Source organism: Triplophysa rosa, linkage group LG9 (assembly GCF_024868665.1).
Source record: "Triplophysa rosa linkage group LG9, Trosa_1v2, whole genome shotgun sequence".
In the NCBI taxonomy this organism is placed as follows: domain Eukaryota; kingdom Metazoa; phylum Chordata; class Actinopteri; order Cypriniformes; family Nemacheilidae; genus Triplophysa; species Triplophysa rosa.
Genome location: NC_079898.1, coordinates 26462461 through 26486051, shown reverse-complemented (window position 1 = coordinate 26486051; position 23591 = coordinate 26462461). Strand labels below are relative to the sequence as shown.

Below are 23591 nucleotides of genomic sequence, written 5' to 3'. Positions count from 1 at the left end.
GTGTGTGTGTGTGTGTGTGCGTGCGTGTGCGTGTGTGTGCGTGTGCGTGCGTGCGTGCGTGCGTGCGTGCGTGTGCGCGCGCGTGTTTATGGCCAGATAAAAGCCTCACTTTAAATCTCACATAAATAAAGCATTATCAATCATGCTTTTAAAATATTTCATAAATATTCCACCACATACAGAACAATAAGAACAAAATGCAAACAGAAGCACAAGAGCGTTTGTTGAACTGATGAAAAAACTTTATAACTTTATAATATAATCTTTATAACTGTTTATTATTTATTGGGAAATTATATTATTTTCTTAATCTTTTAGTGCAAACATGTGCTATTATGATGTTTTTATCCTTGTAAAGCACTTTGTCTAGTGACTTTTACTCATTACCAATAGAACTAATACAACATTATAAACCTTTTTAGACAACTGTCTCATGTTTATTCTTACCGGCACGTACTATACACATCCCATAAATGCAGCATACAAACTCGTAACACACACAGTTTCGGACAAAATCTCTCCTCAAAAACAAAAACATAACTATTTGTATCAGAAAAAAACATTAACGATAAACATAGACAAGAAAATTCAGCAACAATCACAAGATGGAAGAAAACACCTCAAAGGTTTTATCTAACACAACCGTCCTGATACACTGATACAGTACTGACCAAAACCAAACACTTCAAGAACTCATTAAAGTAAACAGCTCTTCTGTAATATCTCAATGGAAAGGCCCAGAACTTTTATTATGCTAAAATCTATTAAGTTTTTGAATCAACAACATTTCAGCAGAACCTCAAATCATGCACTTATGTGTAACATTTTTGTGACGTTTCCTTAATCGGCAGAAACTTGAAGCTAAATCAACATCGAAAAGTTCAAATGGTGTCTTTGGGATCAGTTCTTGTGTCTTAGATTGATGATAAATGTTGAAGTCCCTGTGAACCGGAAGTTGCGATCGTGTTAACATCTCTAGTATTCTGACGCATTTCCGAGTGAAACGGAATTTCGAATGAGAAAAAAATCGTGGGCATGGCTTGTTTTTTCCCCTGCGATTGGATGTATAAAAACAGCTGTTGCATTTTGACGTGGAAGGGGGAGGAGTTAACAGATGCCCCGCCCAAGCTGTCTAACTAAACGTCCTTTAAGATGGATAGTCACTACAGGACGGAAGCGCATTTTCAGATTTTAACTGAAGATTATGAGGGCACACGAATTTTAAAAAGAGAATGACCCACATTTGTAAGCGTAAGCTATTTACAATAAACGATGTGATATTTCAAGAAAAAATAGGAATTGTTATTTTTAATTTCAATGGGACTTTAAAGTCCCCATGAACCGGAAGTTGCGATCATTTTTACTTCCGTATTTTTACGCATTTCAGAGTGAAATGGAACTTCTTATGAGAAAAATAGTGGGCGTGGCTTTCGTCTTTCTCTGCGATTTGATTGGATGTATAAAACAGCCGTTGCAATTTGAAATGGCAGCAGACTGACAGTTAAAGGGGAGGAGTTAACGGATGCCCCGCCCAACATACGTTAAGACGCATAGTCATTACAGGACGGAAGTGCATTTTCAGATTTTAATTTAAGATTATGAGGCACACAAATTTTTAAAAAGAGAATGACCCACATTGATCATTTATTTACAATAAACGCTGCAATATTTCATGAAAAAATAAGCATTGTGATTTTTAATTTCACTGAGACTTTAAGTATAAGTTGGTGGTTTTTGTACAGTCCCTGCAGAATCAATAAAAGAATCCAATTCCTCTCAGCGGAGATAAAAAGCCAAACTTCAGCACAATCCAGGTGTGAGGTGAGTCTGAAATGATTGTGGTTTGTGCTGAAAAGTAGATGAATCACTTTATACCCCAGAGATTCACAGCGACTATTCAGCAACATTTACAAACAGCAGACTGCGCCTTCACCACACTGAGGCTAAAAAACCTTAGCATCGCTGTCCAAACACAAGTACAGTCTTCAACAATATGACCTCGTTTCAAGTCATATTAATTTCAAATTCAATTGATTTATATAGCGCTTTTCACAATGTGGATTGTTCCAAAGCAGCTTTACAGGAGAAAAAAACGAAAAACACAGAAAACGTAAAACACAGCACAGTGCATGGTGTTTATAGAACAAGCAAGATCATTCTAGTAAATAATATCTAATAATATCTAATAAATGCAGTCTCCCGGTGAGCAAGCCAGCCAACAATGCCCTGTGGCGAGGAACCCAACCTCCAAAGATAAATAATAAATGGAGAAAAAAAACCTCGGGAGAAACCAGACTCAGCCGGGAGGACCAGATCTCCTCTGACACGTCACAGCTGCACTCACTGACTTTCATTAAAACTTACTGAGTGAATGTTTATGAAGAATATGGAGAGTATATTAGTTGTGATTGTATATTAAAGTTTTTATCAAAAAAAGGGTGGGCAGACATGGCAGATATTTCTCAGATGTTCATGACACAGCTACTCTAAGCAAACCAAGGCAGATTTGTAAGTGACCACATCTTGTTTTATTATAAATCACACACTCCTCGTGCCTTAGACAGAGAAAAACACACCGAGAGATTTTAGTTCGTCCAGACGCTTCTAAAATTATTCCTGGAACAAATTCTTTTCTGACCAAAGCCACAATTTCCAGAGGAATAAAGGAGAATAATCTGGATGTATTTCTCTTCTCCTGTGGGAATATCTGCTACCAAAATCAAATCTGGCATTTTACAATGTAGGTTACTAAATCAATCAAAAACAATCCCTGAATCCAAATAAATGCCACAGAAAGACAGCGAGTATCCTCGGGGTCTGACGGCTATAGTGGTGGAAATCCCACCGCAATTACATCACTGCCACACATCTGTTTCCATGCCAACCACACAACGGTGACAGATCACATCACACCAATCCAGGTCTGATAAATGCAATAAAACACAATAAACACGCTGCAAGGACACAAACAACCCCAGACACGCTGCTCGGTGTCTTCTATAAACTTCCCGCTGGAGACGGATCGCTTACGGATCCGTGTGGGAGAACCAGACATCCATGTGTCACGGGAACAGCTGCAGCCAGAAACATCGACACCCACGAGAGAAGCAAACACTCCAAACACAACATTGATTTATTATCACAACCAATAGAGATTTCAGTTTGTGTCAGCAACACATCGATGCACAGCATTATTTATACGTTACAACAGAGAGTCTTGTGAAGGAATTAAATGTTTCTTTCCCTTTTGAGATAAAATAGCTTGTTGTGCAACCATAAATTAAAATAACAAACACGAATTAATTCCTGCAGGAACTGATTGAAAAATAAAAACCCTCCGATGACTCTAATGATGATGAAATGCATAGAGAAGATCAAATCTTTCCAGTGTTATTCGGACTCAGATTCTTGGTTGTGTTGTGCGTGAGCTCTTATGAACGATGCCCTATTGATTTTCTTCTTGTTTAACAGCTTTTTTCCCCACAGAAATATGCCGCTTTGAAAGATGAACTGTCCATATAAAACCAGGAACATGTGTTAAGAAAGTGAAGAAAGAAACACTTACATTGAGCAGGCGGACACACACGAGAAACGCACACACATAAACACTCTTACACAAATTACACACAGAGGCACACACATCCAAACACACACTTACAGACATGCATACACAAACTCTTCGACGCACAAAGGCACACAAACAGTCTTACACAAACTATCATACGTACACACACACACACACACACACACACAACAAAGGCATCACACAGACGGTCTTACACAAACTCTCATACGTACACACACACACACACACGTCTGGTTTATTATCTCCGTGGGGACAGTCCATAGGCGTAATGTTTTTATACTGTACAAACTGTATATTTTATCCCCTATCCCTAACCCTATCCCTAACCCTAAAGATCATAGAACACTTTTTGCATTTTAAAAAAATATTGTTCTGTACAATTTATAAGCTTTTTTGCCCATGAGGACCTCAATTTTGGTCCCCACAGTGACACGAGTCCCCATGTGTTGGTGTGCGTTCAGGTTTAGGTCCCCACCGGGATATACAAACATGAACACACACAAACTCTCATACATACATGCATATACACACACACACACACACACTCTTACACAAACAAACACACACACACACACCCTGCCTTCCGCTGCTGAAGCGGCAGAGATGATAAAGTGGAACTGTGCGAGCGGAGAGCGCGGGGACACATCTGGGTCAGAGCTGATAAATGACCTGCACCACTGCTGCCTCTCAGAAGACCTCATGCAGGTGACCTATCACACATCTACACAACTCACACATACTCACTGTATACTCTGCTCACTGACACACATCATCATGACATCTCTCTGCTCTTCACATGTGTCACCCACATCCCATCATTCTCCTACAGTGTCTCTCAGCACCTAAAGCTCGCAGATGTCTGAAAAACATCACCTACTGACACTTAAACAAGAGACACAGAGTGTGAAGTCACCACTGAAAACAGCGTGTTATATAGAAGACATCTGGAGGAAACGCTCTCCAAACATCTGCAGGACACTGAACACAGGACTGTCTCTCATTCTCCAAACCAAGGGTGGAGGAACAACAACGTCCAAACACTTCCCAGTCAAGAGAAACAAACGGATTATAAATCCATTCTGGAATTCCCCATATGGAGAAAAAACAGATGATGCAGAAGAGAATGAAAAATAGAGTCGGCTTTGATGTTGTTGATACAGAAACTGAAACTATATATCATCCATTCAGCATTCAAAAATGTGATGAATGGTAAATATAGTTTGATTTTAATAAGGTAGAAATAGATCTGCGTAGAGTATTTAAGTCTTCTGTGTTAGAACAAATAATACCAAAAACTACATCATATTATTTTTGATATGATTATTATGGCTAAAGCTAAAGTTGTCACACCGGCTGATCAGATTTTCCTTATCGTTGTCCATTAGAACAGTGATGAGAGATAAATAAACACAAACACTAGAGCTCAAACATCAATAACACACAAATAACACCATACACACACAGGCACGCGCACACACTCTCTCTCTCTCTCTCTGACACACATTCTCACACACTCAGTCACACACACACACACACACAAAGTTTGTTTTGGTATCTTCGTGGGGACTCCTATTGTTTTTACACTAACCTAATAGTATTTTCTATCTCCTACCCTTAACCACGCCCCTAAACCAAACCCTCACAGACATCTGCAGCTTTACATTTCAAATAAACATCTAGTTTGTTTATTAATCATTTTCCCTCGAGGTGATCACTGTCTGCTCCCCACAAAATACGTGATGTCGGGTTTAGACAAACAAGACCACTCCTTTACGCGCACACACACACACGCACACGCACACACACACACACACACACACACAGTGACAGTACAGACCTGGGCACACAGCTCGGGGACGACGAGCGGTCGATCTCCCAGGTGGCGAAGAGGTTCATGGGGACCGGCGTGGACCCGGAGCCCGCCGAGCCGCACACCAGCGCCCCGGCCGCGGATGCAGCCCCTCCGCCGCCCGCTGCCGCCGGAGCCGCTCCTCCGCCGCCGATGCCCGGGTTCAGGAAGGCAGCCCGAAGCCCTCCTCTCTCTAGCGCTGCCGCCATCATCACCTCAGCTGTCCGACTCCTCTAGCGCATCTGATCCGATCTGATTTGACCCAGCACCAGCGCTCTCTGTGAACATGAATCAGATTCACTGGAGCACATGAAGGCGGAGCTTGTGCTGTATGACAGCGGCCTGTAGAGGGCATCGTCAGCACCATTCATATTCTTTTCAAACGGTAATCGCTAAAGAACTTGCTTACTACGCTTTTGTTATATTAAAACCTAACATTATTAATTGTCCTAAGGGTGTCAAGGAAATAATGTTTATGAATCACTTCAGACACGTTGGAATGAGTGTTCTGAGTCTTGGTATTTAATAAAATTGTGTATTCCGTGTCAAAAAAATACGGTGAAAATGCAAATAGTGTTCAACGAAAATTGTACAACAAATAGATAACTGATCACAGACCTGCTGAGCAGCGGCCTATGTCAAAATGATTGAGGTGGCCAATCAAATGAAAGAATCTGGGAGTAAATAGCCAATGAAACGGTGGGAGGTACTAGCCAATTAAACGAAAGAAGGCGGGAGTTACTATTTTAAAGAGCAGAGAGCGCGCCGTTTTCTCTCAGTTGTGGTGGTGGGAGATTATGTACTAGTGTTTGACAACAGTTTTATGGTAAAAGTGTTAAACGGCCGACTGTGATTCAGTGATGTAAACAACTGAATGCCGTTTTGAATTAAAGCTCTGTTATTAACTTTATTCATGTCATGTGATTGGTAAGTTATCAATGATACTAGACACGAAACAGAAGTCGTTAGGAATCGAGTCGATGAGGAATGGATGTAAGTACATTTAGTCATTTTTAGTCACGAAAAAATGACCAAATAACACCTAATATTGTGCTACTTTAAGTAACTTAACAGGTGTAAAAAAACTCATTAAACTCCGCGTTTAGCTTCCTGTTAATGCTCCGTCGTATCTAACAATAATATACGGAGCCCGTCTGGTCACCCCTCGGAGAAAAAAAAAACAAGACCCGCAAATCCGTGGCCACAGTTTTGTAATTCGTTCCCTCAATTTACAAAACCGTGCTCTCGGATTAATAAACTGTACCCACGAGTTTACAATCCGTGCTCTCGGTTTTGTAAACCGTCCCCTCAATTTTTGAAATCTGTACCCACGAATTCATAATCTGTGCCCACGCTTTCGCAATCCGTGCGCACGGTTTTGCAAACTGTAGCCTACTCGCGGAATTAGCCTCTGTCTGTCAACAGAACAAGCTCCTTACAGGAACATTAACCAATATTGTATACTGTTTTATATATAAATTGTCCTAATGTGTTTACACACGAGCGCGTGGCGCATATAAAGCATGCGTTCATTGCCGCGTTTCACTGGCATAAAGTTGGTTTGACATTAAACTTTCGTGAATTTAAGGACCATCTCTAAAGTACACATTAAAATACCCTTTTCCAACTTCAAAAGCATTTAAAGGGAATGATTTATAGCCACAAAACTAACTGTACAGTGTTCATGTGTGTGTGTCAGCTATTATGCACAACTTTTAGATTATTGAGTATTAAAATAAACCATCAAATCATATGTACATATTCCTATACGTATTGCTATTGAGCTTTAAATAATGGTATATTTGTGTATGAGACCATTATACACATAGGAATGTTTGCATGTGATTTGACGGTTTATTTTAATACATATCAATAATCTAAAAGGTGTGCATTCTATCTCACACACACATGAACACTTCACAGTTAGTCAGGGAAGTCATTCCCTTTAAATGCTATTGAGCTTTAAAATGTGTACATTTATGTATGAGCCCATACAGCAGTTAAACACATAGGAATATTTGCATTTGATTTAACTGTTTATTATAATAAATATAAATAATCTAGCATTATATCTGACACACACATGAACAGTTAGTCTTGTGGGTATAAGTCATTCCCTTTAAATGCCTTTGAAGTTGGAAAAAGGTATTTTAATGTGTACTTTAGAGATGGTCCTTAAATTCACGAAAGTTTAATGTCAAACCAACTCAGTGAAACGCGGCAATGAACGCATGCTTTATATGCGCCACGCGCTCGTGTGTAAACACATTAGGACAATTTATATATAAAACAGTATACAATATTGGTTAATGTTCCTGTAAGGAGCTTGTTCTGTTGACAGACAGAGGCTAATTCCGCGAGTAGGCTACAGTTTGCAAAACCGTGCGCACGGATTGCGAAAGCGTGGGCACAGATTATGAATTCGTGGGTACAGATTTCAAAAACTGAGGGGACGGTTTACAAAACCGAGAGCACGGATTGTAAACTCGTGGGTACAGTTTATTAATCCGAGAGCACGGTTTTGTAAACTGAGGGAACGAATTACAAAACTGTGGCCACGGATTTGCGGGTCTTGTTTTTTTTTCTCCGAGAGGTGTCTAGACGGGCTCCGTAATAATACATTGTCAAGTGACTGAGATTTATTTCAGTGACGTTTCGAAACTGAGAGTCTGAGGTAACTTTAAAGGGCTGTATGTATATCCACTTTCTGCTAAAGAATCGAAACCGAAAGTTAAGACAGGCTGGTATATATGACGTTACCGCGACAGTCAGCACTAAACCCGGACCTGAGGAGGTAGATCAACATTTAAAGTCATTTGGCTTCGAGGAAAATTGTTTGAAAGTGAAATGGAAGGGAGAATCCTCGACTTCCTGAGGAGAAATGGTAAATCTACCGCTTTGGTTATTGCTAACGCTCTCAAGGTAAACCGAAGCACAGCAAACAAACACTTGTACGGCTTAGAGATGTCAAAACGGGTGAAAAAAGACGACGGAACACCTCCTATCTGGGATCTAATGCTGACTACAGATGATCCCAGACCAGTCCTGAAGCCTGAACCTGTTTCTGTGGAGAAAGTGAGTGAGATCGTTTCTGTGGAGAAAGTGAGTGAGATCGTTTCTGTAGAGAAAATGAGTGAGATCTTGAGATCCGGAGGAAAAACGGGTTTAAAAGCTCATCAGATCGCCAGAGATCTGGGACTGTCCAGAAAAACTGTCAATAAACATCTGCACAGTCTGCGGGAAAAGGGTGAAGTACATAAATCTGAGGATCAGCAGTGGATTAGTAAAGAACACCAAGACAGGTATGTGCTTCTGTTGTTTTTGTTTATTTCAATCTAAAAAGCACACAGTATATTTCTAATTCTTGTTCTTATTTTTCAGTCAAGCGTCGAGGGACTCCATGGTCTCTGGTTCAGGGTAAGCCTGCTTGTCACAAGAAAACTTTTCTGTTCTACTACAAGACTTAAGAATGACGTTGACGTGTAGTAAATGTATGGCACGTGACACATGTATTCATCATCTCTAGGTTGTCTCAGTGTTTCGATGTGATTGAAACACTTGGTGAAGGAGGCTATGGTTGTGTTTATAAAGCTCAACATAAATATGATGGCAAGATGTATGCTGTAAAGAAAGTCGACCTGACATAGTAAGTTTATAGGTCGTTTACCTGAAGGGTTTTTCAAGTTGTTGTTTCATAAAGTTTGTTATATTTGCGCTGCAATTATTAAGACTTGAAATACTATTTCGTCTGTTTTTAACAGCGGTGCTGATGCTGAGGTCAAGGCTTTGGCCAAATTAGAACATCCAAACATTATACGTTATACCACATGCTGGCCGAGTTCTCAGAATTGGAAGGTGTGTCAAGACACATCTGAGTACGCAAGTTTCAAACTCTTTTGATTTGAACACTTGTTTGTTTTCTGCCAATAATGACATTCTTTTCTCTATCAAATTTTAAGGCAATCAGATTCTTTAATAGATTCTTCATCGGACTTCGAGGGATCCTGTCATGAAACAAGTGATGATGACGCATCAGGAATGGAGAGTCTGAGTAGATCAACCAAGTATGTGCTGCAGTATTCTACTCTGATGTAGTTTGGCTTATTTGTATTTACTGTACAATGGTGGCGATTTGGTTTAACGCTTGCGTTTCCCTGTCCTCAGATCAGAATCTCCTGCTAAACCATCAAAACATCACGGTACAGAGAGTTCAGACCCTTTAAATCAGTAAGGCTTATTTAATTTTATATACTGTACTTTAGCTATATGTATACTGTATTTTTTTTACAAATTCGGGAGAAATTTGTCACTAGTTCACAGAATAAAGCAGATACGATAATTTTACTCAACACATTCATGGAAATAGTCTTTTACCTGGGACCCTTCCGTATACGGAACATCTGAGTTTACGGTTTGTTTTGCATATGAATTCTAATATAATTATGACAACTATATATGGGTGGAAAGGTCCAAGTCTCTAGAATACATATTTCATCACTGTTTTATAAAATATGTAGGAGTAATCTATTTATAAATGGCAAGAGTGCACTTCAAAAGATGTATGTCCTGCTAAATGACATTTTAGTATTTGACAGTCCTGTCTAATTTTTCATTCTCTTCATGTGAAGAATTAAAAAAAAATGAAAAAAGAATCTCAACGTCTGTTGTGGTGTCCAATGTCAGATCAAAAGCAAAGGTTGCCCCTATTGGATTATTGTGGTACTGCAGCTAAAACACCCACAGAAGACACATCATTTGGTCTATCAAGCTCAAATTTCATAAAAAAAAATGATGGTACTTTGGACTTTTACCTTTTGATGTTTTTAGTCTGACATGCATAGATTTTTAATGTTTTTTTTTTTAAATAAAATCTAACCATAACATTTTTATAGTTTGTTATAGCAATAAATATAAATATAATTTTTGGTAAAAAAAAAAAACCAGGAATAATCTTCCAAGTGTCTTTCAAATGAGACCAACCGTAGGTCTGTACTCCAAAGCATTCATGAGTTACAACCATTTTAGTTCCAACAGTGCATTTTCACGTGTAGGCTAAAAAAGGGCGGTGCCAGGTAACAGGTTAAAAAGCTGAAAATAATTTTGGTGTGGACATTTCTGAATGATAATATAAATATAAATGAAATCTAAAAGTTGTTTTTTCATATTAATGTAACATGTTTTGTTTTGTAGGAGCGGAGTCTATTTGTTCATTCAGATGGAGTTCTGTGAGGGCGGTACACTAACAACATGGATACAAGAGAGAAATATCAACACAAAACAAAGGATCAAAAGAGAAATTCATCAAATATTTCATGAAATTGTCAGTGGAGTGGAATATGTTCATTCACAAAATCTTATCCACCGAGACTTGAAGGTATTCAATTTGCTCTTATATTTTAATTGCTGTATTTCTCATCTTTGTATAACCCTTTTTACTCATGGCTTCTTTAATTTTAGCCTGATAACATATTGTTTGGCGCTGAAGGCAAAGTGAAAATTGGAGATTTTGGGCTAGCAGCTACCCTGACAAATCCCAACGGTGCTGCTATATGTAGAACGAAAGGAAGAGGAACACAGTCGTATATGAGTCCTGAACAGGTACATTTACAGTCAGTTACTTGAGTTTACATGAAGTAAAATATATTGACAGATATGTACTGTCATATTTACATTGTATGTACTTTGTGTGTTGTTTTTACAAAAAATAGAGAATGTTTGTTGTTTATTCTAGGAACTTCAGAGTGATTATGGTGCAAAAACAGACATATTTCCCCTTGGACTTATATGGTTTGAGATGCTATGGAAGTTGTCTACAGGCATGGAGAGAGTACGAGTCAGTAGTGTTCATTAACAGTACTAGTCAGTGATAAGATTATATATATTTTTTAATTATACTGATTACATGTGTGGCTTTTCTTTTGAGAATTTATAAAACATTTTTGATTGCAGCTTTGGCCAGATTTGCAAAATCAAAAATTTCCAGAAGGTTTCTGTGACAGACATTCAACTGAGGTAAGAAGCTTTCTGCATTTTATCTTCATTTAAAGATTGAGTTTCTCAGCCTTTAGTTTTAATGTGTTTCTTTTACAGCATAAATTCATCAGTGAGATGCTCTCGCACGCACCGGAGGACAGACCCTGTGCCACAGAAATAAAAGAAAAACTTGACAGCTTTTTCTCTATGAATCAAAATTTGTGCCAGAACACTATTTAAGATGTTAGTTTTTTTTTTTTTTGCCGTTTGAAAGGACCGTATTAACTTTTAAAAAGTGTAAATTTTTGAATGAACTATTCACTGATCTTTTAACTCATCAGACACTGTGATTAGTAATGTGGGGAGTGGTTTTGTAAAAGCTGTATGTGGATTGATAACTAAAGGTTTATTGTGTGAGCGAGAGAAATCATGTTCTTCAGGAATATACTGTACATTATTATAATGGGTTGAGGATGCCGAACACGAATGTATTTTACAACTTTTACACTATGTAAAATTAAGACAACTAAAATAAACTTATTTAAGTCAAATTTATTGTTTTTTGTCATTCAATTGGCATAGTTCTGAAAATCAGGTATAAAATACCCAAATAGGAACATACTAGTATTACGAGTGCAATTATTTATTTGATAATACTTTCATCAGCTAAAAATGTGTTAAAGTATTCGACTAGTCAGGAAGACACAAAAAAACAGTTGAAACCTAGTCAGTTTATTCCTGTTTGACTGTAGAAAGAGCTATGACTTATGTATTACATAAAATAAAAGGTTTGTCGATTTTAAATTTAAAAGGATAAAATTCAGACAGGAGCTATAGGGCCTGTGTTAAATATTATAAAGTCTTTCCAGCAAAGACGTGTTAAGACCCGCGGTACTAAGGCTTTTAGCAGATATGTACTCACAGATATCTATGAGATACTTTCCAGCAGAGAGAGCAGACTTAATCTCTGATTAAATACCTACCCATTGAGAATGCGATTTCGGATTCAGCCACTGATCCAGTCATTTCTACAGTAAAAGTGTGGATGTGAGTAGTACTCGTGTTTGTCCATCAGGTGTCACTGTTATACCACAGTCGTGTTCCACTTGTATACTCACAACATTTGTTTGAGGTTTCTCTTTACACACACACACACGATATATAGAAATATGTATGGAATTTAATGCAGAAACAGTGGCTTATATGCTTGTTTCTGCTCTACAAAGGCCTACAAGAAATTGTGGGAAATCAAATTAAAAAATGCATGTCATTTCTTATTAATTTGAACGTTTATTCTATTTTTAAAAATTAGATAAGCAACTTGTTTTCTGCTGTCAACCTTCAGAATGTATTTATTTCTTTGTGACAGTGATGAAGGGGACTGTTTTACATGAGGGTAAGTAAATGATGACAGAAAAATCTTGCACTGTGCATGTAACAACAAGTGAAGTGTAGTGAACTATGAACATGCTATGCTGTTATATGTTTTTTAGAAGACTTACTAAATAATCAGTTCAATTCACGTTTGTTTGTATAGTGAGCATACAGCTTGTATAACAGTGTAAATTTGCTGTCCCCTCAAAATAACTCGACACACAGCCATTAATGTCTAAACCGCTGGCAACAAAAGTGAGTACACCCCTAAGTGAAAATGTCCAAATTGGGCCCAGTTAGCCATTTTCCCTCCCCGGTGTCATGTGATTCTTTAGTGTTACAAGGTCTCAGGTGTGAATGGGGAGCAGGTGTGTTAAATTTGGTGTTTTATTGCTTTCACTCTCTCATACCGGTCACTGGAAGTTCAACATGGCACCTCATGCCAAAGAAACCAAAGAAAAGAATTGTTGCTCTACACAAAGATGGCCTAGGTTATAAGAAGATTGCCAAGACCCTGAAACTGAGCTGCAGCACGGTTTAACAGGACGGGTCCACTCAGAACAGGCCTCGCCATGGTCGACCAAAGAAGTTGAGTGCACGTGCTCAGCGTCATATCAAGAGGTTCTTTGGGAAACAGACGGATGAGTGCTGCCAGCATTGCTGCAGAGGTTGAAGGGGTGGGGGTCAGCCTGTCAGGGCTCAGACCATACGCCGCACACTCCATCAAATTGGTCTGCATGGCTGTCGTCCCAGAAGGAAGCATCTTCTAAAGATGATGCACAAGAAAGCCCGCAAACAGTTTGCTGGATTACTGGAACCATGTCCTGTGGTCTGATGAGACCAAGATAAACTTACTTGGTTCAGATGGTGTCAAGCGTGTGTGGCGGCAACCAGGTGAGGAGTACAAAGACAAGAGTGTCTTGCCTACAGTCAAGCATGGTGGTGGGAGTGTCATGGTCTGGGGCTGCATGAGTGCTGCCGGCACTGGGGAGCTACAGTTCATTGAGGGAACCATGAATGCCAACATGTACTGTGACATACTGAAGCAGAGCACGATCCCCTCCCTTCGGAGACTGGGCCGCAGGGCAGTATTCCAACATGATAACCACCCCAAAAGAAGCTGAGGGTAAAGGTGATGGACTGGCCAAGCATGTCTCCAGACTTCAACCCTATTGAGCATCTGTGGGCCATCCTTAAACGGAAGGTGTCTAACATCCACCAGCTCCGTGATGTCGTCATGGAGGAGTGGAAGAGGACTGGTGGCCACACAAAATATTGGCACTTTGGGCCCAATTTGGACATTTTCACTTAGGGGTGTACTCATTTTTGTTGCCAGCGGTTTAGACATTAATGGCTGTGTGTTGAGTTATTTTGAGGGGACAGCAAATTTACACTGTTATACAAGCTGTACACTCATTGTACAGATTGTAGCAAAGTGTCATTTCTTCAGTGTTGTCACATGAAAAGATATCATAAAATGTTTACTAAAATGTGAGGGGTGTACTGAGGTCTGTGAGATACTGTATATAAAATGTTGAATGGAGAAACACACTGTGTTGTTCTGGTGAATGAATCGAGGCATAGAACCGAACAAAACTCTTATTATACTGGAGGAGCAAATACAGTCAGTCTAAAGAGAACTAAAACATTACTTCCATTCTTTATTCGACACTCACCACATTCTTATAAAATCACAATAACACTCGGTACAGTTTACCAATAACAACTATAAAATCTTACTGAAAATTTCTCATAGAATTGCTCATGAAAATCTTATTTATTTTATCATGATTATTCCTAAAGAAAATAAAGAAGGAAATATGATAAGTCTATTCATGTCTGCAGCCTGAGTCACTTGACCAAAGGTTTCATTGAATCACTTCGACAAGTTCAATTCATCTCAATAAATATGTTGTGATTGCAAGAGATTTTTTTATTAATGTAGAAACAAAGTGACGTTTACCACACAAGTGCAAAGGCTTAAAAGAGATACAAGCTGTACAAACAAACAATACAAATGTATTTATCAAAACAATGGACACCAATCCATTATATTGTCTTAAAAACGTATTTGTGTTAATGCATTATAATGCAGCAGTCTGGGGAAACTCAACCTCTCAAAGATACAGACGTGTGAATGTCACGTGTTCACAGTTTTGACCAAATAAACATTTTGTTATTTTCGTTAGGGTGCTAAAACGGAATAAAACCAAAGTTTCACAGAGTGGCATGTTGGTATTACTATCTGACAATAATTCATATTCTTATTCATATACTGTATGTTAAGACATCCAGTACACTTTTGGGATTCTTTATGGGTAATCTGTGTGATTTCCAGCACTTTTATAATGTTTCTCTCTTTTGTTTTTATCCAAAGTGTTCGTTCAGAATGATTCAGATTAGCTTTGTAGGTCTGTGAAGAGCGGTACAGATACAGAAGTTATCGCATGTCTTTCTTCAGTGAAACACAACAGAAGATATTTTGAGAAATGTCTCAGTGGTTTTGTGTTCATTAAAATGGAAGTCAATGGAGTTCGGTGATTATCAACATTCTTCAAAATATCTTCTTTTGTGTTCTGAAGAAGAAAGAAACTTACAAACATTTGAAATAACATGACAATGAATAAATGATGAATTACTTTTCATTTTTGGGTGTAGTATCCCGTTGACGTCTATGTGACCTCATAAAACTATGGGTTTTAAAATCCTACACCAAGAATTAAGTCATTCCAAAAAATGTATTCTTAGGTCCAGACCTCTACTGTTGTGTGCTCTTGAGATATCTTCAGAAAGATTGTTGTTGACGTTCATAGTAGTACATACAGTTACCCATCACAGTGTGGGCATGTGCAAAACAAGCAGATTTCTCATTGGGAATGTTTCAGGATGGATGTAAATCCTCTGCTTCTAGATGAGACGCGCTCTCGGTGTCCGCAGGGAACCTGCTGCTTTGACTGCCCCACTCATAACCATCAGACATAAAACTGGATAAAACAAAAGAGAGAAACATTATAAAAGTGCCATAAAGAATCCCAAAATAATCTGTAACACATTTCACATTTACTCGTTGATTTTGAAACCTAAATCATACCTGTTTTGCATGTTCTGTGGTATTATACTCCACGCCAGATCATCATCACTGTCGTAACGCCGCGGGTTGTCAAAGAAATACGCTCTGGATGAGAACATGCGTCCAGGGATTACGGATCCATTCTAGCAGCCAACGAGAGAGAAGAACAGAGGTGAGGGGCGGGGCTTGAAAACAGCAGTCTTGAGCATATTATGTTTGCATTAAAATATCGTTTTCATTGCCCTCGTGTCACGTAAAATGGATGAACTCGAGGTTTCTTCAGTGCATTCCAATATGTTTGAGGCGCTTATAGATTCTTTACAAGCTTCTGTAGCTGAGGAACCACAAAATGACGGCATTGACATGTATACATTTTTTAAGCGTGATTTGTTTATGTGTAAAGCGTCTCGTACCCTGTCCTGAGCCGGCTTACGAACTCTGAAAAAGAAGACCACCAGAGAGGTGGGCAACAGCTCCCAGACAAACAGGACCACCCCAAACACCACATATCCAGTGTCGCCCAACGTCAACCTCAGATCGGCCTTTTGAACAAAATAAAGCAGCGTCACATTGCTTCGCCACAGATGATTTTATTTTGCATTAGTTTCTGCGGAAGCGAAAGCACCCACCTGATCGGACACGTTGTACCAGTCATAGTCAAACGAGCTGATGCTTTGAACGTTGGCCAGCGCGAGCACCACTAGATTATAACACGCGCGAGACGCGTACAGCAGAATCACAGTCGCTCCGATCATAGTCACCTGACACACAGACGTTCCCTGTGCACAACACACATAACACCATAATACAACACTACACCGATTCACTGCACGCTGAAGATTTATCAACATTTAAGTCACGCAAAAGTTTAGAGGGAAAATCTTATTGCTCATAGGCTGCTCTTTCTTAGCTCATGAGATTTGATGGAGTTCTGAGGTGTGTTTCAACCTAGTCTTAAAATAGAAAAAAGTGAAACGCATGAAGAGTCTGGAGGTGTAAATGAATGTGGATCGTAGAGGTCAAATCATCTGCGTTTGAGTAAATGTGATGAGAAATGTTTGAGCTCATATTGAGATCTTCAATAATATTGACTTTTGAATGCAGACGAGACAAATCTGAGCTCAGTTTGACACGCTGTTGACGTCTCTTGACAGACACGTTTGTGACATCTCTGACTCTCAGGAGAAATATCTGCACTCTTCAAAATAAAGGTGCTTATCTGTCACGGTCCCACCTTCTTGTTTCTGAATTTCTAGTCGTGTGGCGGGATCGGGGCAGAGCCCTTAGGTTCTATGTGAGGAAACCATGAGATGTTTATGTTTTTGACATCTCATGTGTTTTCTCGTGTCTTGTCATTGGCCCCGCCCCTCTCGTTTCTTGTATTGTTTCCCGCCGTGTCTTATGTTTCACACCTGCCCTCGCTCGTTATCCCTCGTTTGTCTTTCCTATATATACACTCTTGTTTCTTTGTCTTGTGTTCGTGGATTGCGTTTCACGTGTACGTGCTTCTTTCCACGCCAGCCCGTGACAGAATCCAAATACAGGACAGCGAAGAAGGGGTTAACAAATAAATACTTTAATTAACAGAACAACATCAAACTCTGAACAAAGGAAAACCCACAAGGGGGTGTCTGACAAGACGAACTAAAATACAAACTAGAAACCAAAAACTTCCCTCAAGGGGGAAAAAACCAGAACTAAATGATAATAACCACAACTCACAATACAGGGACTCAGGGAACCGACACGAACAAGCACGTACACGTGAAACGCAATCCACGAACACAAGACAAAGAAACAAGAGTGTATATATAGGAAAGACAAACGAGGGATAACGAGCGAGGGCAGGTGTGAAACATAAGACACGGCGGGAAACAATACAAGAAACGAGAGGGGCGGGGCCAATGACAAGACACGAGAAAACACATGAGATGTCAAAACATAAACATCTCATGGTTTCCTCACATAGAACCTAAGGGCTCTGCCCCGATCCCGCCACACGACTAGAAATTCAGAAACAAGAAGGTGGGACCGTGACACTTATCACAGGGATGCCATAGAAGAACTATTTTTGGTTCCACAAAGAACCGTTCAGTCAAAGGTTCTTTAAAGAAGCATCTCTTTCTTACCTTTTTATAATCTAAAGAACCTTTTGTGAAACATAAAGGTTCTTCAGATGTTAAAGGTTCTTTGTGGAGCCAAAAGAGTGTGAGACACAGATGAGACTTAAACGTTTGTTCACATGAGGTTTTCAAACCTATATGTACAATAATAATGTTTTAAGATTTTTGTAATTAATCATGGTAGTATTTATGAGTTTACATGTATGTTTTATTTTAATCTTCCTTTAAATGTGTCACAGCTTTTACACACTAAATCTGTGTGTGTGTGTGTGTGTGTGTGTGTTCATGTTTGTATATCCCGGTGGGGACCTAAACCTGAATACACACCAACACATGGGGACTCGTGTCACCGTGGGGTTGAGGTCCTCATGGGCACAAAAGCTTATAAATTGTACAGAACGATATTTTTTTTAAATCTAAAAATGCAAAAAGTGTTCTATGATCTTTAGGTTTAGGGGTTGGTTTAGGGGATAGAATATACAGTTGTACAGTATACAACTCATTACGCCTATGGACTGTCCCCACGGGGATAGTAAACCAGACATGTGTGTGTGTGTGTGTGTGTGTGTGTGTGTGTGTGTGTACACTCTGTTGGTGTTGTGTGGGGTGCGTGTGTGTGTGCTGTCGTGGGTCGTGTTCTGTGCGCCAATAACGATAAACTAAACCGCTTGTTACGCTTATTAGCTACACCATCATACTGGTAAGAAAGTAACATCATCTAGATTATGATACAGTATGATACCTGGTAAAGCATACCATCAACCCTCATGCATATCAACAATGATCGTATTGACGTGTGTGTGTGTGTGTGTGTGTGTGCGTGTGTGTGTGTGTGTGTGTGTGTGTGTGCGTGTGTGTGTGTGTGTGCGTGTGTTTGTGCGCGTGTGTGTTTTACCTTGGACTCCAGGTAGATGTTTGCCAGAGACATTTTGGCGATCTTGTAGAGAGACAGCGCCAGTGTGACGGCACAGAGGACGAAGAGCGTGTCATTGATGGCCACACGCACCAGAACGATGATCTCTCGGTCTGTCTTTGTCATCTTCACCAGCAGAGCACACGTCAAGTTCACCAGTAAGAAGATCAGACTGATGGACAGTGAGAGCACGTACAGAGGACACCTGACGTCACATCACAAACACACACTCAATACACCTTCACAAACATACAGTAGTGACAACTGGAGGAAATATTTGTACAGTTTGCTCTTATTTCCCCCTCAGATTGAAACCAGCAAAATATGAAGCCTATGGTACAAAATAGAGAAAACAAAACACTAAACTTGGTATTTACTAATGTTTACTGGTAAAAGTCAATTACTTGGCAAAAAAAAGCAAACAACAGTATATTAGGAAATATAGGCTTTATTCAAAATTGACAAAAAGTGAATTATTTTCAAAAACCAAACAGTTTTATCAGTTTTTTATATTTTGTTGATTCTCTCACATGAAATATTTCATCCTGAAAAAGCTCTAAAAAGCTTACAAATACATTTTTGAGTTATATGATCTTAACACCGCACACCGGTTTTAATGTATTGTTATATAGGATGTAGAATTATAAAGATAAGTGGTTAACTTATAAATGTGGCGTCTTATGTTATTACAACTGGGCTTTATGGTTAACCATAACCTACAACTATAAACAATAGCGTAACAGTTTTCAGAGGATTCATATTTACCTGTACTTTTGAAGTTCTGGTGAATATTTCGACTTGGCTTTAAAAATCACCTGTTATGGAAGACAAACAGCAGGTGAGTGTGAATATCACATCACATCTTAAAGCGGCCGTGCAGCGGTGATTCATGCGTGAGTTATTTACGATGTTAAACGTGTTGTCTTCTCATGCTTAACATGGTCAACTTGTCAAAAACGAGTTGGACGTATGGCGTAGTATATCTGTGCTTGATTCACTCCACCAGCATTCTTACAGGTTTCCGAAAGTTTTTTTCCAACATGAAAATCCGTTTTGTAACAACTTTTCTTAGTCCCTTATTGGACAATTCTCCTGGAAAAGCACGCGGCATCACTTCAATCAAGGAGAGCAGGAGAAGGAGTATGCGCAGACGTCACTTTCACTTGTGTGCAGGAGAGAGAGAGAGAGAGAATACGTTCGTGAAGTTCAGGTGTTTGTTTGCTCACTGCATTTGGGTGATGAATGTTCTAGAAACGGTGGATATAACGCTGGATTTGGAGATGGTTTGAATCTGATAGACGGAACTTCGGTCCCAGCGATAAAAGATGCCGGACATGAACCGCATGCGGTGAGTGAAACTGATGTCCCTCCCACACGCGTCGTATGTTTTCGGAAATAATCGTACAGCTGCATCTGTCTTTATAAATGTGATCAAACTAAAGACTCTACAGATATTTGAAGGGTGCGATACTATTCTGTAAGTACTCAAGATTAACATGAGATATGCAGAAACTGTCTGAGATACGGCCGCTTTAAGATGTCCGAACCAAGAATAACAACACAACTTCAATCAGTTCTCACACTGACGCTCTTATGTAATCTCATTTGAAGCAATATAACAGCACATCACATGTCAACAAGCTGATCTGGGTTCTGAAGTCTGAAGAGTGTGTGAAAACACTGTTTACACTTTTCATTCTTGAAAACATTTGATTGATGTTGCATGACATAACAAGATATGAAAACAAGTGACATGTGCGATTCTTCACTTCAAATAAAAAATAACAATTCTTATTTTTCATGAAATATTGCAGCGTTTATAGTAAATAGTTGATCAATGTGGGTCATTCTCTTTTTTAAATTCATGTACCCTCATAATCTTCAGTTAAAATCTGAAAATGCACTTCCGCCCTGTCATGACCTACTGTAAATTAGACGGCTTGGGCGGAGCAACCGTTAACTCCTCCCCTTCAACTGTCAGTCTGCTGCTAGTTTCATTTCAAAATGCAACAGCTGTTTTTTTACATCCAATCAGTTCGCAGTAAAAACGCAAGCCACGCCCACTAATTTTCTCTTTTGAAATTCATTTTCACTCGGAAATGCGTCAGAATACGGAAGTAAAAACGATCGCGACTTCTGGGTTCACGGGGACTTTAAAGTCATGAACTGTGGACACTAATGTTTGACAACCGCAGTCTCCAAATACTTTCGTTGTTCATTTCTCATTTTCCTACGAAGAGCATTGACTGAGACATGTTTCATTTAATAAATGCATGTGGTTTCAGTTCTGGTTTGTTTCTCAGATGTGTGATTCATTTGCATTTCTAGCTTCAATCACAAGAATAAAACAGGAAGAACTGTTCTGCATCTGAAGACGTGAGTTGCGTTTTTTGCAAATCTGCGGTGAGACGGTGTTATTGAAAGCGACATATAAGCTGAAGTTAATGTGAAGGTCTGGATGAGTTGTACATGGCTGTTGTTTTCATTCTTCTGTTGCATTACAACATCATAACAAATCACCACCTGATTGCCAATGTGCCGCCACTTCTGTAAATGCTGTTTCTGGTTTTGCAACTCACATGAAGAAATACTGTGATACACGTTAGTAGACTGCAGTAAATATATAGTCATTTAGTAGACAATTGTACTGAATTAGATTTGTTGTCTAAAAAAGTGTAAATGTAAAACTACCAGAATGATATTCATGTGGTACTCAAAAGGATAGATCTCCCAAAAATTGAAATATTTTCATTTATTCATGTCATGTCAAACCTGTATGAGTTTCTTTCTTCTTCGGAACACAGCAGAAGATATTTTGAAGAATGTCGATCATCAAACAACACCGAACTCCATTGACTTTCATTGTACGAACACAAAACCACCGACACATTTCTCAAAAGCTCTGCTTTTGTGTTGCACTGAAGAAAGACTCGCATACAGATTTACGACCACACGAGAGCGAATAAATGATGACAGAATTGTGATTTTTAGGTGGACTGTCCCTTTATTAAGAGAGAATTGCCCATGCACTTGCCATAAAGTTCTTTTACAGTCCTTGGCTTTAACTGGGAGGTGCAAAGGACGCTTGTTGTGTTCTCACCTGTGCGAAGTAAAGATTCATGAGACTCAGCGTGAAGAACTGAAGACACACCGGGAAGCAGTAGAGCAGCCAGAAGGAGACGGGCCCCAGCGTGTTGGCTGTCACACAGTCTCTGAAATAAAAGGAGAAGAGGAGGACGCGCAGCGCTGCCCACAGCAGACACAAGAACAGAAACGCCGTCTGATAACTGAAGCGCTTGTGTCCGTATCTCAGCACCAGCCAGAGCTGAGCGTACACGAAAGCAAAGAGCAGCGAGTAGAAGCCGGTGTACGCCACCGTCAGACCCAGCATGACGTAAGGTGGCACGGCCGGGCTGAGGGTGGGCGGAGGTGGCAGAGAATCATTCCTCTCCTGTGCGGATGCCTCCATGGATCACCTGCCGGCCCTGGAGGAGGACGTCGAGAAGGTCTGCCGCGCTCCGCTCGGTGGAGGGAGGGAAAGAGAGAGCAGACGGGTGGGCAGAAGAGGAAAGCAGAGCGGAGCGAGCCACACTTCCTCCTGTGATGGTTGAGCACATGATGTGAGGGAGTGTTGTGCAGCGGACAGTGAAAGCGGAGGGAGGGAGGGAGGACGGCCCCCGTGACGCCCTGTTGACGTACACCGCTGTATGTTTAACCCTGTACTGTAGTTTTCTCACGGGACGCGCGCTGTTTCGGTCTCTTCCCACATGTCAGCACGTTTACTCTTGAATTCTCTTTCTCTTCTCTGCATATGAGGAGATTTAAATAGGTTTCCTTCGACATTTCTTTGGTGTATTGTTATGTGCTTGGTTCTTTCACATGAACAGGTGCAATACTGTGTAAAGCGTTGTTGCATGCAGCGCTTTACAATAAATAAATCAACTTCAATTCAGTAAAGCCTTTTTGTTGTTTGCTTTGCACAAGAAACTGACGTCTTTAAACAATCGACCCGGTTAGTCTTCACACAAACAAATCACAAATCTGTTTGTCAATTTAAGGAGAAACATCTGAAACCGTAATGAAACACAACTGGGAACTCCATCAAATCTCCTGAAAGAGCAACATCTGAGCAAAACCCTTTTCCACTGGACTGAGTCGTCTCATACGGATGTTTGAGTTTTATGAAGCTGCTGAATGTTTCTGGCTTTCGGCTTTGCTCAAATCAAGCAGAGAATGACTGTACAGTACATTGAATTGTGGAAACATTTGTATTCAGACTCATGTTGGCTGGTTGAATCTTTCGAGTGTTCGTGTCTGTAAGTTTTGTGCTTTTCTTCTGTTCTAGACGTTTGGTTTTGACACTTTTCCAATATGATAAAACCACCACAGGGTCACTTCTCTTTTTCTGCCCTTCTGCTTGAGACTATATTTGGGCATTTATGTCCATCACGTGGGTTCTCATTTAACATGGCAGTGGTGATGAATGTGTCCCGGATTAGAGGTCAGAGGTCATCATAGTCCGAGACCGGTCAGCTGAAATCACTGTTTATATGAGACAAATCCATCACAGGTGACATAATGATCAGGATGTGTTTTTTGATTTAAATGCGATCTGCAGCTGTTTTATGCGTTTATGATTTTAGATGTATCATAGTCGTTCTGTGTGCCAAGGTTATTTAAGTTTACTAAACGTAAAACTTTGA

At 39.7% G+C, this 23591-nt stretch overlaps 3 protein-coding genes across 3 annotated transcripts in view; 1 reads left to right on the top strand and 2 right to left on the bottom strand.

Moving 5' to 3' along the window:
• Nucleotides 1-6498, bottom strand: part of zmp:0000000755 (phosphofurin acidic cluster sorting protein 1) — a 33287-nt gene extending 26789 nt beyond the window's left edge. The window contains exon 1 of the mRNA XM_057341752.1: nucleotides 5424-6498. Coding sequence (XP_057197735.1) covers nucleotides 5424-5647 — 224 coding nt within the window. The 5' untranslated portion in view covers nucleotides 5648-6498. The remainder of the gene's footprint in view (nucleotides 1-5423) is intronic.
• On the top strand, nucleotides 6416-11953 carry pkz (protein kinase containing Z-DNA binding domains). The gene is made up of 12 exons (XM_057341364.1): nucleotides 6416-6428; nucleotides 8230-8737; nucleotides 8817-8852; nucleotides 8962-9081; nucleotides 9197-9310; nucleotides 9395-9499; nucleotides 9600-9662; nucleotides 10626-10809; nucleotides 10893-11033; nucleotides 11167-11268; nucleotides 11385-11447; nucleotides 11526-11953. Exons 1-12 carry the CDS (start codon nucleotides 6416-6418, stop codon nucleotides 11646-11648), a joined length of 1572 nt encoding a protein of 523 aa, XP_057197347.1. The 3' UTR covers nucleotides 11649-11953.
• A 2486-nt stretch (nucleotides 11954-14439) lies between these two features.
• gpr137ba (G protein-coupled receptor 137Ba) lies at nucleotides 14440-22541 on the bottom strand. The gene is made up of 7 exons (XM_057342814.1): nucleotides 21989-22541; nucleotides 19654-19703; nucleotides 18871-19093; nucleotides 16482-16631; nucleotides 16266-16394; nucleotides 15874-15995; nucleotides 14440-15766 (listed from the first exon to the last, which is right to left on the bottom strand). Exons 1-7 carry the CDS (start codon nucleotides 22355-22357, stop codon nucleotides 15664-15666), a joined length of 1146 nt encoding a protein of 381 aa, XP_057198797.1. The 5' UTR covers nucleotides 22358-22541; the 3' UTR covers nucleotides 14440-15663.
• Between the last annotated feature and the right edge of the window lie 1050 nt (nucleotides 22542-23591).

Excerpts from the sequence above, each read along its gene's own strand:
- pkz (XM_057341364.1), top strand. Across the intron at positions 9,500-9,599 it reads AGTCTGAGTAGATCAACCAA|ATCAGAATCTCCTGCTAAAC; the intron begins GTATGTGCTGCA and ends CCCTGTCCTCAG. Across the intron at positions 10,810-10,892 it reads TTATCCACCGAGACTTGAAG|CCTGATAACATATTGTTTGG; the intron begins GTATTCAATTTG and ends CTTTAATTTTAG.
- gpr137ba (XM_057342814.1), bottom strand. The coding sequence starts at position 22,357 with ATGGAGGCATCCGCACAGGAGAGGAATGATTCTCTGCCACCTCCGCCC. Across the intron at positions 16,632-18,870 it reads ACATCTACCTGGAGTCCAAG|GGAACGTCTGTGTGTCAGGT; the intron begins GTAAAACACACA and ends TGTTGTGCACAG. Across the intron at positions 15,767-15,873 it reads CCACAGAACATGCAAAACAG|TTTTATGTCTGATGGTTATG; the intron begins GTATGATTTAGG and ends TGTTTTATCCAG.